The following is a 14,069-nucleotide window of genomic DNA, read 5'->3' as shown; positions in this document are numbered from 1 at the left end:
CTCTCAGATCATGAGAAACAAGTTTCTCTGGTCTGATGAGACCAAGATTGAACTCTTTGGCCTGAATGCCAAGCGTCACGTTATGGAGGAAACCTGCCACCATCCCTACAGTGAAGCATGGTGGTGGCAGCATCATGCTGTGGGGATGTTTTTCAGTGGCAGAGACTGGGATACTAGTCAGGATCGAGGCAAAGATGAATGGAGAAAAAAGTACAGAGAGATCCTTGATGAAAACCTGCTCGAGGACCTCAGACTGGGGTGAAGGTTCACCTTCCAACAGGGCAACGACCCTAAGCACACAGCCAAGACAACACAGGAGTTGTCTGAATGTCCTTGAGTGGCCCAGCCAGAGCCCGGACTTGAAGCCAATCAAAAGTCTCTGAAGAGACGACCTGACAGAGCTTGAGAGGATCTGGGAAGAAGAATGAGAAACTCCCCAAATACAGGTGTACCAAGCTTGTAACGTCATACCCAAGAAGACTCAAGGCTGTAATCGCTGCCAAAGGTGCTTCAACAAAGTACTGATAAAGGGTCTGAATACTTATGTAAATGTAATATTTCTGTTTTTTATTTTTAATAAATATGCAAACATTTTTGCTTTGTCATTATGTGGTATTGTGTGTAGATTGACGGGGAAAATAATATTATTTAATACTTTTTAGAAGAAGGCTGTAACCTAACAAAATGTGGGAAAAGTCAAGGGGTCTGAATACTTTCCGAACGTACTGTATGTTTGGCATGGGTAAGTATGGCAGTTGTACTTTTCCCAGTATAGCTAGCTAGCAGCCTCCGGGGTCAGCCTAAATGCATGGTGGCGGGTTATGCAGCAGCTCTGCTATAAAGAGATAGGGTCAGTGTTTCCCTGAGACCTCTGTGAGAGAGTGTTGAGGCTGACCCCACAGCTGGACGGAACTGGAGCTGCACACTGGGCAGAGGGCCCAGAGACTGAGCCCCCCACCCCCTCTACCCCCATGGTGCACTGAGAACCCCCCAGGGAATGTCCCCAGTCGGAGAAGGGTCGGCATGAGCCCTGCGTGGGTGGAGGAGAGGAGGTTGGGCTGGCGGGGTGGGTGTGGGGAGGGGGCAGACGGAAAGGGATCACACAGCACAGCCTCCCTCAGTGGAACATTCCTAATTATGTTTGAGCAGCAGGACAAAACCCACCCTGTGCCCCGTAATGAGACAGAGGAACAGAGAGGGGAGTGAGAGGGGCTCCTCTCTCTCTCTCTCTCTCTCTCTCTCTCTCTCTCTCTCTCTCTCTCTCTCTCTCTCTCTCTCTCTCTCTCTCTCCATTTGGCTGTCTGGAGTGTCTGAGTCTCCACTCATTCGCCCCCTTTCTCACTCCAGCTCTTCTCTGTTCTCTGTGCTGTATATTTTGGGATGGACACTGTAGTATAATTGCTTCCTTCCCCAACGTCTACCCTTCCTTGTTTGTGCTGGGGTGAGCTCATGGCTCTGTCAGGTCATCTTTCACACCTCTGACATTCTTGCGTGTGTTGGAGATTTTGGGCCCATTGAAGGTTGATCCCCTCCCTCACCTTCCCTGGCCACTCCGCTGGGAGGAAGTGGCAGGTCACTCTGGTTCACGTGAGCGGAAACACCTTTTCCTGTAAAGAGCGCTGCTGAAAGTCAAACATGTTTTCTTTCCCTTTTTACATTCTCTTTGAAGGATGGAGGGAAGAGAGCCTTTTAAGTCTCTGAGAGCCAAAGTGAGAACACTGGTCGTTCCTCGCCTCATTGACTTCTCAGTATTGCCAACGCGAAAGAAAATAAAGATGGCTTGTGTTGAACTGAAAGGATGACGCAAATCCAGTTAAAATAATATACCGGTTTACAGGCCTCGCATTATCAATATTAGATTCACTGACATGCTTCAGTTTGCCCTTTTGAAATGTAGTGGAGCTTCCTTTAGTCATACACACACAGTCACACTGCTCACTCCCGTGTCTCCTCTCTCCCCTCCGGTGGTCCAGGATCCAGTGCCAATTTCCGGACTCTGAGATGGATAACTATGCGTCGTTCATCGGGGAGGCTCTGGAGAAGACACGGTGTCGGGAATGTGTTCCCTCCTGGGAGGAGATCCAGGTGCTGATGGGAAGACAGGAGATGCTGTGTACAGTTCACTACCCAGGACCAGGCTCCTGTCAGCTCCACATCAGCTCACACACCACCGCCAATGAGGTGAGGGGGGGGGGGACCTCTCTATCATCTCTGTCTCTCTATCATCTCTGTCTCTCTGTCTCTACCAAGATCTACGAGCACCCTTTCCAATCCTCTCCACTCCAGTTGACCTTTGTGGAGACTTGCACTGTAAAGTGTTGTCCCTACTCCTTACCAGACCCAGCAAGTTGGGAACTGCCTGTACTCCTCAAGACTCAAGTCTCTCTCTCTCTCTCTCTCTCTCTCTCTCTCTCTCTCTCTCTCTCTCTCTCTCTCTCTCTCTCTCTCTCTCTCTCTCTCTCTCTCTCTCTCTCTCTCTCTCTCTCTCTCTCTCTCTCTCTCTCTCTCTCTCTCTCTCTCTCTCTCTCTCTCTCAATTCAATTCAATTCAATTCAATTTGCTTTATTGGCATGACGTAACAATGTACATATTGCCAAAGCTTGTTTACAATGTAAAAATGAGAATCAAAATTGTCAACGGGACAACAGTAACAACAATAACCAAGGGTCAAAATAACCATACATTCAACAATAACAATAAACATACAGTAAAGGACATGTGCAGGTTGATTGGTTTGTCAGACACTGTCCCTCAACTTATGGCAGGCAGCAATGTAGTGCGCTGCCAACCCACAGCTCTCTGCGTCCTCCCCCAACAGGACGGGTAGCCTATCCTCATCAGAGAGGTCTTTGAAACCTTGAATAAGAGTTTCAAATTTGGGGAAATTACACTCTCTAATTGTTTTATATTTTTGACATTTTGTCAGGAAATGCAGCTCCGTCTCAGGTTCTGCTATTGTGCAGTGGTTGCACAGCCTTTCCTCTACAGGGAGCCAGGTTTTCCTGTGTCTACCCTTCTCAATGGCAAGGCTGTGCTCACTGAGCCTGTACTTTGTCAAGGTTTTTCTAAAGTTTTGATCAGTAACCATGGTCAAATATTTAGCCACGGTGTACTGTCGATTTAGGGCCAGATAGCACTGCATTTTGCTCTGTGCTTGTGCTTGTGTTTCCCAATAAGCAATATAGTTTTGTTTTGACTGTGTTGTAATTTGGTTTATCCTGATTGATTGGATGTTCTGGTCCTGAGTCTTCAGTGTGTTAGTAGAACAGGTTTGTGAACTCAGCCCCAGGACCAGCTGGATGAGGGGACTCTTTTCTTTGTTCAGCTCTTGGTATTGCAGGGCTTGGTAATGATATGAGAGGGGGTCACTGTATTTTAGATGTTTCCAAAACTTAATTGCTCTTTTTTGAGTTTTTATTATTAGTGGATATTTGCCTAATTCTGCCCTGCATGCATTGTTTGTAGTTTTCCTCTGGACATGTAGGAGAATCTTACAGAACTCTGCATGCAGGGTTTCAATGGGATGTTTGTCCCATTTGATGAAATCTTGTTTTGCAAGTGGACCCCACACCTCGCTGCCATAAAGTGCAATTGGTTCAATGACATATTCAATTAGTTTTAGCCAAATTTTAATAGGTATTTCAATTTGAATTTGCTTTTTAATTGCGTAGAATGCCCTGCGTGCTTTCTCTCTCAGTTCATTCACTGCTTCATTAAGGTGTCCGTTTGAGCTTATTTTTAAACCTAAGTAATTGTAGTGTGTGCAGTGCTCTATATATTTTGTACCAATTGAGAACTTTGGTCTAATTCCCTGAGATCTGGATCTTCTCTGGAAAATCATTATTTTAGTCTTTTTGGGGTTTACTGCCAGGGCCCAGGTCTGGCAGTACTGCTCTAGCAGGTCCAGGCTCTGCTGTAGGCCATGTGCTGTGGGTGACAGCAGGCATAGGTCATCGGCGAAGAGTAGGCATTTAACCTCTGAATTATGGAGACTAACACCAGGGGCTGAGGATTTTTCTAGAATAGTGGCCAATTCGTTGATGTAAATATTGAAGAGTGCTGGGCTCAGATTACAACCCTGACGAAGGCCCCGCCCCTGGTTAAAGAATTCTGTTCTTTTCTTGCCAATTTTAATGCTGCACGTATTGCCAGTATACATTGATTTAATTATGTCATATGTTTTACCCCCTACACCACTTTCAATAACTTTGTAGAACAGTCCTGTGTGCCAAATAGAATCAAATGCTTTTTGGAAGTCGATAAAGCAAGCGTATATTTTGGTATTATTTTGGTGGACATGTTTATCTATCAGGGTGTGTAGGGTGTAAATATGATCGGTCGTGCGATGTTTTGGTATAAATCCAATTTGGCTTTTACTCAAGACATTGTGCTTATTAAGGAAGTTTAGAACTCTTACATTTATAATACTACAGAAAACCTTCCCCAGGTTACTGTTCACACAAATGCCTCTGTAATTGTTAGGGTCAAATTTGTCTCCGTTTTTAAAGATTGGGGTTATGAGTCCTTGATTCCAGATGTCAGGGAAATAACCTACACTCAGGATCAAATTAAACAGTTTTAATATAGCCAACTGAAATTTTGCACTAGTGAGTTTGAGCATCTCATTTAGGATGCCATCAGGTCCGCATGCCTTTTTAAATTTGAGAGCCTGAAGTTTCTTATAGAGCTCCTGGTCAGTAATTGGGGAGTCCAGTGGATTTTGATTGTCCTTTATAGCTCTTTCTAATCCATTCAACTTCTCATGAATTTGGCGTTGTTCTGCGTTTGTGTCAATTTGAACAGTGTTGTAGAGTGTTTTAAAATGGGTTGTCCAAATGTCACCATTTTGTATCGCTAATTCCTCTTGTTTAGATTTTTTTATTTTTTTCCAATTTTGCCAGAAGTTGTTTGTGTTTATGGACTCCTCAATTAGCGTCAGCTGCTTTCTGTTGTACTGTGCTTTTTTGGTTCTGAGTGTACGTTTATAGAGTTTTAAAGTCTCACAGTAATGAAGGCGTAATTCACCATTATTTGGGTCTCTGTGCTTTTGGTTGGATAGTGTTCTAAGTTTTTTCCTTATAATTTTACAATCTGCATCAAACCAGTTGTCATCTGTGATCTTTTTTGTTTTGTTTTTTATCAATTTCAATTGTGCTTCTTTTGCCGTTTGCCTGAATATATAGTTGATGTTTTGTACTGCTAGATTGATGCCTTCTTTACTGTGAGTGAATGTGGTATCCAGAAAGTTATCTAAGAGTGTTTGGATATTTTGGTTCCAGGTTGCTTTCTGGTATTCTTCTGTGCTGTTTTGGGCCCATCTGTATGAATGTCTGATGTTGTACAGCTTACTGGGCTGTGAATGTGTGGTTGTTTCCATGTCTGTTCTTTTGAGGAACAATGTAATTTGGCTGTGATCAGACAGAGGTGTTAGTGGCTTGACAGTGAATGAGCTGAGAGAGAAGGGGTCAATGTCTGTGATCATATAGTCTACTGTACTGTGGCCAAGAGGTGAGCAGTAGGTGAATCTCCCCAAAGAGTCCCCCCGTAACCTACCATTGACAAAGTACAGACCCAGGCTTCTACAGAGCTGCAACAGATCCCTTCCGTTTTTGTTGACGGTGCTGTCACTGTTGTTTCTATTGGGGAGATTAAGACAGTTAGAAACATTATGGCCTGTAATAAAGCTGTCCCCTCGTGTGCTCGTTAGATCAGGTAGTGTTCCTGTGCGCGCATTTGTGTCCCCACAGATGAGCACATTTCCCTGGGCCTGGAAATGGCACGTCTCTTCCTCAAGGGTGGGGAAGATCTCCTCTGAGTAATATGGGGATTCTGAGGGGGGGATATAAATTGCGCAAAGGAACACATCTTTTTCTGTCAGTACAAGTTCTTTTTTCAGTTTTAACCAAATGTGATATTTGCCAATTTTGAGGGGATCAATTAGATGTTGTAGGTCGGATTTGTACCAAATGATCAGTCCTCCAGAGTCTCTGCCTCTATTGACAGAGCTGTGTTTTTGTGACGGCACAATTACCTCTCTGTAACCTGTGGGACAGTGAGTGACAATGTCAGCCTTACACCATGTCTCCTGCAGAATGATGACGTCAACATCTTTAAGATTTTTGTTGAACTCCAGTGCTAAACTCTTCAGTCCAAAGGTTGATGAGTTTAGGCCCTGAATGTTCCACATGCTAACTGACAGTGATTTCATGTTCCAAAAGAAAGAATAGCAGTCAGAAATACAGTAACTAACTATTAAGTTGTTAAGAGCGAGATAAACAGGATAACAGCCAACATTTTTTCTGTTATATAAACATTCCTATTCATTGAACAAGTACATTTTAGTACAATAGGTGTGTGTGTGTGTGTGTGTGTGTGTGTGTGTGTGTGTGTGTGTGTGTGTGTGTGTGTGTGTGTGTGTGTGTGTGTACATGCGTCCGTGTGTGTTTAGTGCAGTTTAGTGCAGATGTATTGGAGGAGCTGTTTAATCTCACTCAATCCCACAGGGTTCTCCTGTCCTCTGACAACCTCTGCGTAGCTGCGCTGGTCCTGCTGTTGGGCCCTGTGGAGTGGAGGGGGGCCAGGTCTGGGCCGTGGGGCTTCCTCTCTGGTCTGGTAGGGGTGGTGGTCTGGTGCGGGGTAGTAGGCTGGGCCCGGTCCGGTCTGGCTAAGCCGATGGAAGTGGTGATGGTCTGGTGGTGGGTGGGGCCTGTGGGGTGCGCTGGGTCTGGTGTGGCGTTGAAGGGGCCTGGGGCTCCTTGTTGGTGCAGTGGTCTGGTAGGGGTCTCTGGGTGGTCCTCTGTCCAGTGCGGCATGGGGTGTTTGTCTACCAAGTGCCACGTCCTTTAGAGACTTGACAAACATCCCTACTGTCTGCTTCCTCAGGTGGGAGTAGTCGTGCAGATGCTCTGGGGTGATTGTTGTGTGGTGAGCAACGTGTACGTTTGGGAGTAGGCCACACCCTCTGGTGATGTCAGCGTTGACTTTCTGAATGGTACGGTGATGGAAGTCTTTCTCTCTCTCTCTCTCTCTCTCTCTCTCTCTCTCTCTCTCTCTCTCTCTCTCTCTCTCTCTCTCTCTCCTCTGCTAGGTGGTGAGGAGGATGTTGGAGAAGCTGGGTCTGAAGGAGAGCAGAAACACGTTTTCCCTGTTTGAGCAGAACGCCCACTGGGAGAGAGCTGTAGGGGGCACCACCATCATCGCTGACATCCTCACCAGGTTTGAAAAGTAAATATTGCACAGACACAGGCAGGCACAGACAGGCACCGACAGACATTACGAGGTTAGAAAAGTTGGCCTACTCCAGAATTCAATGAGAACTCATCTGTTATATGTATGTGCCAAGAATCCAAGCTATGTTCCGTAGAAAAACAGACAGAGGAATCTGAAGTCTTTGATCGATAGATAGTGTCATTTTTATTTATTTCGTTTTTATTTTATTTATTTTAATTTTATTTATTTATTTTTTAGGGGGTGGTTCAGCTTAAATATTGCAGATAGATTGTGGATTCTATAAATGTAATTGTCTGCATCATTTCCAATTTGTATCATTATTATTTTCCCCTGACCCTACCACCCCTCCCCTAATTGGAGTAAACTAATAGACAACAGCACTTAGGCTTCTACTTCCAGCTTATACATACTATATATATTTTACCGACACTGTGTATTTTACCATCCCGTTTTGATCCCGTTCTAATTGCCATATATTTCTCAACTGTGCTGTAATGTTTCACAAAAGTCCTGAACCTTTCTATCCTCCTAGTTTCTACAGATAGATGGTCGTTTGTGTTTGTCTTCTCCTGTGGCCCAGCTCTCATGCTGTAAATGAACCAAGTCCCTGACAACTGCTGACCTTGCCGTCTCATTTGTCAAACACAAAACCGACACCGTGCTGGGAAAGTAGTGGGCTTGTGTCACCATGTCTGTCTATCTGCAGTCAGGGCACCCACTGTACACTCAGTGTGACACCGATGTCATGTGCTTGTGTAAGGATAAGTCTCAGTGTCGCAGAGGAGGAGTGAATTCAGCTGGAATAGAAGGGCTCGGTGCTGCTCTATGAGGTGCGCGTGTGTCTACAGTCTACAGAGCTAGAGTGACAGGGTAAACATACCAAATGTAGCTCGTCACTGTTAGTCATCATCCGCTGCAGCACATGGTGATGTCACAGACAGGAAGCGATGGGGTGGTGGGATATTGACCTGGCCAGCCAGTTGGGGAGTTCTCATGCATGCAAGTGTGTGTGTGTGTGTGCGTATGTGTGTGCATGCATGCTCGTCTGTGTGTATGTGTGTATAATTTCTCACACGTGTTTTTTCCCACCCGTCACCCCTGCTCCAGCCTGTCTGCCAAAGAGTCAGACTCCCAGTGGAGGCTCTGCTTCAAACTCTACTGCATTCTGGATGCTGACACCATATCTGTTGACAGTATCGAGTACCTCTTCCTCTTTGAACAGGTAACAAACGTCACAGAGAGAGAGCGAAAGAAAGAAAGAGGGGGGGGGGGGGGGGAGGGAGATCGGCGCCTCTATTTCCTGTGTTATTGTCAATGTTAAATTAGACATTAGTGGCTGTTCCAATAATGATAACGAGACATTTTAATAGCTTTGGCCAGTGACTCATTCCTAGTATTTCACTGCGTTATTACGTTTCACTTGACAGTCGTTAAAGTCTTGTTATCCACAATAGTAATTTAACACAATGCTTTAAAAACATGAGTAAGGCCATTGGCTGCACTGCTGAGAGCCCAGGCCAGGCTCAACCAGGCAGGGCTGAGTCCATTAGTACATTCTTCCTGAGGACAGTTATAAAAGAGTTATGGGCCTGAGTAAAACAGGGTGGGGTACAACTATTATGGATGGAGGGAGAGCGTTACTGACACGATGTCCCCATCTCTTTACCCCTTTCTATTTGTCTCTCTCTTTTAACCCCCCCCCCCTCCTCTCTTTCGTTCCATCTTCATTTTCTTCCATCTCACTCATGCTCTCTTTCTCTATCCTCCTCTACGTCTCTCTTCTTCTCTCCCCCTCTCTCTCTCCCTGCAGTGCCATGAGATGGTGGTGCGAGGTCAGCTCCCAGCCTGTGAGGAGGACCTCCAGACCCTGGCTGCCCTGCGGCTTCAGTCTGTGATCGGGGACTTCAGCACCCACTCCCCCTGCCCCCCTCTGGACGAGCTCTTCCCCGGTCACATGGTGGAGGCCCGGCTCCTCATGCCCCCCTGTGCCCCCCCTGCCCTCCTCCCCGCCACCCATCCCCCGGCACAGGGCTGCCCCCCGCCCCAGCGCTTCACCGGGGGTCTCCTGGGAGGGGCGTTGTGGAACCATACGGCCACTGCAGCCCACAAGCAGAAGGTGGAGCAGGACCTGCGGCTACGCAGCCGTCTGAAGGAGGAGGCTGCGGCCATCATGAGCACCGTCGTGGAGTGCTGGAAGGGCCTGTCCGGGTACAGCAGGAGGGACAGTATGGCTGCCTACCTCACCATCGCACGCCAGTGGTCTGGCTTTGGCTGCACACTCTATGAGGTGGACTTCTATATTGTGAGTACATCTCCTTTCTCCGTCTACACAGATAAGTGAGTTGAGCGTAAAGAGAGATTATAGTACTGACCTCTTTTGCCCTTTCTCTCCCTTTTCCTCTCTCTTTCTCTCTCTCTCCCTCGCTTTCTCTCTCTCTCTCCCTTTCTATATCTCTCTCTCGCTCCAGAGTTCGACAGGTAGTTTCTCTCAGAAGCTGTGGCTGGGTGTGGCAGCGACGTGTGTGTCTCTGTACAGGCAGGGCGAGGCAGAGGCCCTGGAGTCCTTCCCCTACGGACAGATCTGCTCCTACGGCGTCTCCGACAGCAACACCTTCAAGATCACCGCCGGCGACCGAGACCTGCTGTTTGAAACCACCAAGGTGGGTGAACAAAAGCTCATAGCAGGAGGCATTGTGTGTCCTAATGATACATCTGTCATTCATAGACACATAGCAGAGTCTGTAGGTGGAATTAAACCTGAAAAGGTCTTTGATTGACTCCAGTTGTTCTCCTCATTCGGGCTGCATACAGCAGTGAGCTGCTTTATTGTGCCTGGTGAATGGCCTCTATTCCTGATCACAGTGACGCGTTGTGCACAGTCATTGAAACAGCCACGCTGCCTGCTCATGATGTTATTCCACCCACAGCTCCCTGACCCACGTGCAAAAACAGTAATTAATCGCGATTTAAACGAGAGTACACAGCCTGCCTCTCTCTGCCACCAGAATCAACCACCAAGAGTCTTACTTCCTGTTATTAAATACTAAGCGGGGTGAGTTTTTTTCTTTGCGGTGTTAGACTAAAATATTAGCCCGTAACATTTCCCAGAAACCTGGATATTTCCCAAACAGCTAATTATTTTTTTCTTTGTGAGAACAAATCGTCCGTTCATTCTGCAGATTTGCTTGCATCTTCCCACGCGGAACAAAGCCCTCTCTGTGATCTCTCTCTCACGGGGCACAAGAGTGGCTTTTATTTATTTATTGGTGCAGCAGAACAGGCAAATTGGAGGCCAGCTAAAGGAGGGTGATACTTTTCTGAACTATGGGGCTCACATTGCTCTGTATTAAACTTAGAGGATTGAAGTGGATTGGGCAGAGTTCAACAGGAGCTGATTTGAAGGGGGATATTGTTAAGCTAGGAGTCAACGGTTAAGGAAAGGTTAGCAGCTGAAGTAAGGGTTAAAATTGGTGCCGGCAGCTGGACTGGGGTCGTGTTGAAGTTAGGGTAAAGGTTATGGCCAGAGGTCACATAGTGTTAGGGGTAAGGCCAGAGGTCACATAGTGTTAGGGGTAAGGCCAGAGGTCACATAGTGTTAGGGGTAAGGCCAGAGGTCACATAGTGTTAGGGGTAAGGCCAGAGGTCACATAGTGTTAGGGGTAAGGCCAGAGGTCACATAGTGTTAGGGGTAAGGCCAGATGTGGACTGATGGTAGTTGGATAAATTGGGGTTAAGACCCGGTGGCCAACACAACAACATACGATCATGAGCTAATGCAATATTTTGCTGTGACCTTAAGGACAGATATAAAACCCAGCTGAAACACAGACATAATATGTTGAAATGCAATACCCATCTGCTTTTGTTGTTGTTAGGGTTGTGTCTTACTGAAGTTCAGTCCAGTGGTGTGAGTACTGGTGCTGCTGCAGAATGTGCCAAGGCACATCACGCTCTGACCATCCCTGGAGGATTGTTTCTGTTCCAGCAGCAGCTGGATGACATCATCTCTCCCCTCCCTCCCCTCGCTCCTGTGATGGTGCCAGACACAGACATTGAGAAAGCCACTCCTCACACTGCCACCAGTCTGACTCTCTGTTCTCTCTGTTCTCTCTCTCTCACTTTCTCGCTCTCTCTGTCTTTCTGTACTCTCTTTCTCTGTTCTCTCTCTCCCTCTCTCTCCCCCTCTCTGTCACAGCTGACTGAGATCATGCAGCTGATGAATGCCTATTTCAGTGCCATCCGTCGCCAGCGCGGGAGGGGCGACGACGTGGTGAGCATCACAGAGGGCACTGCCATCGAGGTGGGCTTCCACCACCTCCCCCCGACACCCACCCCCACCCTGCTGGAGCTGCCCTCGCATCCCGTGTGAAGAGCGCCCCTTCCCCCTGTCCTCAGCTCACACGCAGCCTCCTCGGAGCCCAGCCCCAGCCTAGCGGACCCTGCGTCTGCTTCCTCCACCTCCTCCACTGGGAACAGCACCACAGCCAAAACAAAGAGAAGGCTGTTTTTACTCCTCGTCCGTGAAAATAAACCTCGCTGAGCGTTCCGACTGAAGGAGCGAGAAGGGGAGGAGCCTATTTTGTAAGTGAAGCTAGAAACCCACAGAAACACGTGGGTGCTGATGAGGTGTCGCCACCCCCATCCTGCCACACAGCCTCTGTTCTCACATGGGAGAACCAGCACCCCGACAACGTGAGGCACGGGACCCGAAGCTGTGGCTCCTTATCTCCTAGAACTCACAGAGCCATACTTCAGGGAGACACACTGTTGCCTAGACACAAGAGTTCATCTACTGTTCCCCAACCAGTTACACCGCTCAGCTAGAGACACGGAGCAGAGGACAAACTGCTTTAGGGAGCGCTGGGAACGTGCCTCTGCTATGTTGTTCTACATGTCGCGCTCTGCCTTTCCTAGAAGATTATCGGCCTTTCCTAGAATATCCCTCATGCAATAGAAAGGGGGGGGTGGAATCAGACTGACTCACACCCACACTTTCACCTCCTCTCTCTCTCTCTCTCTCTCTCTCTCTCACACACACTATGAAAGGGTCTGTTTTCATAAAGACCCCAGCCAGGCTTGCATTACCTAGAACTGTTGATGTAGCAAGCCGTGTGAACTTGAACTGGAACCAGATGATGGAGCTCAGTAAGTCACTCTGGCTGTCATGGACAGAACTGCTCCTGCTGGTACTGTCAGCTGGGTGGGAGAGACTACTAGATGGGACACTTTGATTGGACGAGACTACAGGATGGGACACTTTGATTGGACGAGATGTTATAAAGGATCCAGCCTAATGCTGTGTAACAGAAACTACAGGATCTTGGGCTATGACTTGTCTGTTGTTTCTACCAAACACACTGATTTCCCCCCCCCCCCCTTTTGTCAACTTGCTGCTTGCCCAAGCTATCACCCCAACATGAAACTATGGCTAACACTTGGCTAACACTTGATAGGAGCATTTTAAATGTCTTGTCTGTTCATTTTTAATAGTTAAGTGATCCAATATTGATCTTATATCTAGGCCTATACCTCCAATTTAAGGGTGGAACTGTTATTTCCCAGTCTCTGTTTCAGTGGGGAACATATTCGGTGTGGATGGAAAGTAGATAGCTGTTTTAAGTCCGCACTCTGAAGAATTGACGTACTCACCTAACCCCCAGCCAGTAACATGGACCATCACAACCACAATGCAGACCCCTGTCTTTTCTCTGCTGTGCCTACATACAGAACCAATGCTGTCCTGACTATTGATGCGTTCTTAGTATTATTTATGTACACACTTTGTGACACATTGTTTGTGTTGTTTATTTTATTTCATCCATTTTGTATGTCTTAAATGAGGACCTAGCTGGTTTTGTGTTGTTTTTAAGTATGGCTTTGAAATGATCCCATTAATGCCTCATCTAGATCCATTAGGTCACTGTACTGATCAGCCATGTGATCCTGTATTGCTTAAGGGCTCTATTCAATCCGTATCGTGGAAGTTCAGCGTTACAGCGTGATTGAAATTTAAAAGGCAATGTTCCCGCATTAGCGGAGACTGCATTCACGGTAAACGCTGCATCAGTCTACTCAATTGGAGATGACCTTTCTATCGCACAATCGGTAACGCTTCAGCAACACAGATTGAATACAGCCTTCAGCTACCTTATTGCCACGAAACCACAGCACATTGCCTTTCTGTGTTCACTACTTGGCTGGTAGACTTTGTCCAAGTTCATTAAAGTAACCAAAAGGTCATGTTTTGAGCACGGACCAAAGATAAGTTCTGCTGTGAGCTTTCTCCAGAGAAGATACCCAGACGTTAGATAGTTGCACCTCAAATGTTACACCCCAACGTCATTTAGACCAATAGAAGTTTTAGTTATGTTGTAATACAGTAGTCTATTAGGAACCCAGGCTCTAGTGGGATTTCCTTTTCCCTAACCCGCCTGCCCCTGTACCTGGCAGGCAGACTTGGTCTTCCTCAGGAGGAAGGACCCACCATGGCACAGCCAGCCTTGCCTCCTGCCCATACGATATGCAGGCAGTCACTGTCCAGTCAAGCCGTTGCTTTTTATACTGCAGCTGCAGGCAGCTATGCTCACAGTCTCTGAGATCCCTCCCTCCGTGTAACTATGTAAAGACAGAGTCCAACCTAAAGCTCGCTTTGATTAAAGCTTGTTTGTACACCGCATGGTACCTTCTGTATGTAATGTGTGTATAGTCAATTGCACTATTGTTTTTTTTTAACTAACTTGGATGTGCAATAAGTAAACTATAAAGACTGTAATGAATTAAAAAGCAGCACTATTGTACCATACTGTTTGTTATTGTGTTAAGGCTCAGTATCCCTGAAA

General features: G+C 46.8%; 1 protein-coding gene across 2 annotated transcripts in view; it reads left to right on the top strand.

The window, feature by feature from the left end:
* LOC139578695 (unconventional myosin-X-like) overlaps positions 1–14,027 on the top strand; it is a 52,854-nt gene extending 38,827 nt beyond the window's left edge. The window contains exons 8-13 of one of the 2 annotated variants that reach the window (XM_071406651.1): positions 1,974–2,181; positions 7,088–7,215; positions 8,338–8,452; positions 9,041–9,532; positions 9,699–9,890; positions 11,426–14,027. In XM_071406651.1, the coding sequence (XP_071262752.1) occupies positions 1,974–2,181; positions 7,088–7,215; positions 8,338–8,452; positions 9,041–9,532; positions 9,699–9,890; positions 11,426–11,599 (1,309 nt within the window). In that variant the 3' untranslated portion in view covers positions 11,600–14,027. Of the gene's footprint in view, positions 1–1,973; positions 2,182–7,087; positions 7,225–8,337; positions 8,453–9,040; positions 9,533–9,698; positions 9,891–11,425 lie in introns of both variants that reach the window. The other variant, XM_071406644.1, reaches the window with a different exon arrangement.
* The last annotated feature ends 42 nt before the right edge of the window (positions 14,028–14,069 follow it).

The sequence above is a fragment of the Salvelinus alpinus genome, chromosome 1 (assembly GCF_045679555.1).
Source record: "Salvelinus alpinus chromosome 1, SLU_Salpinus.1, whole genome shotgun sequence".
In the NCBI taxonomy this organism is placed as follows: Eukaryota; Metazoa; Chordata; class Actinopteri; order Salmoniformes; family Salmonidae; genus Salvelinus; species Salvelinus alpinus.
Note: the sequence above shows the minus strand (reverse complement) of the source record. Positions and strands in the feature narration are given on the sequence as shown.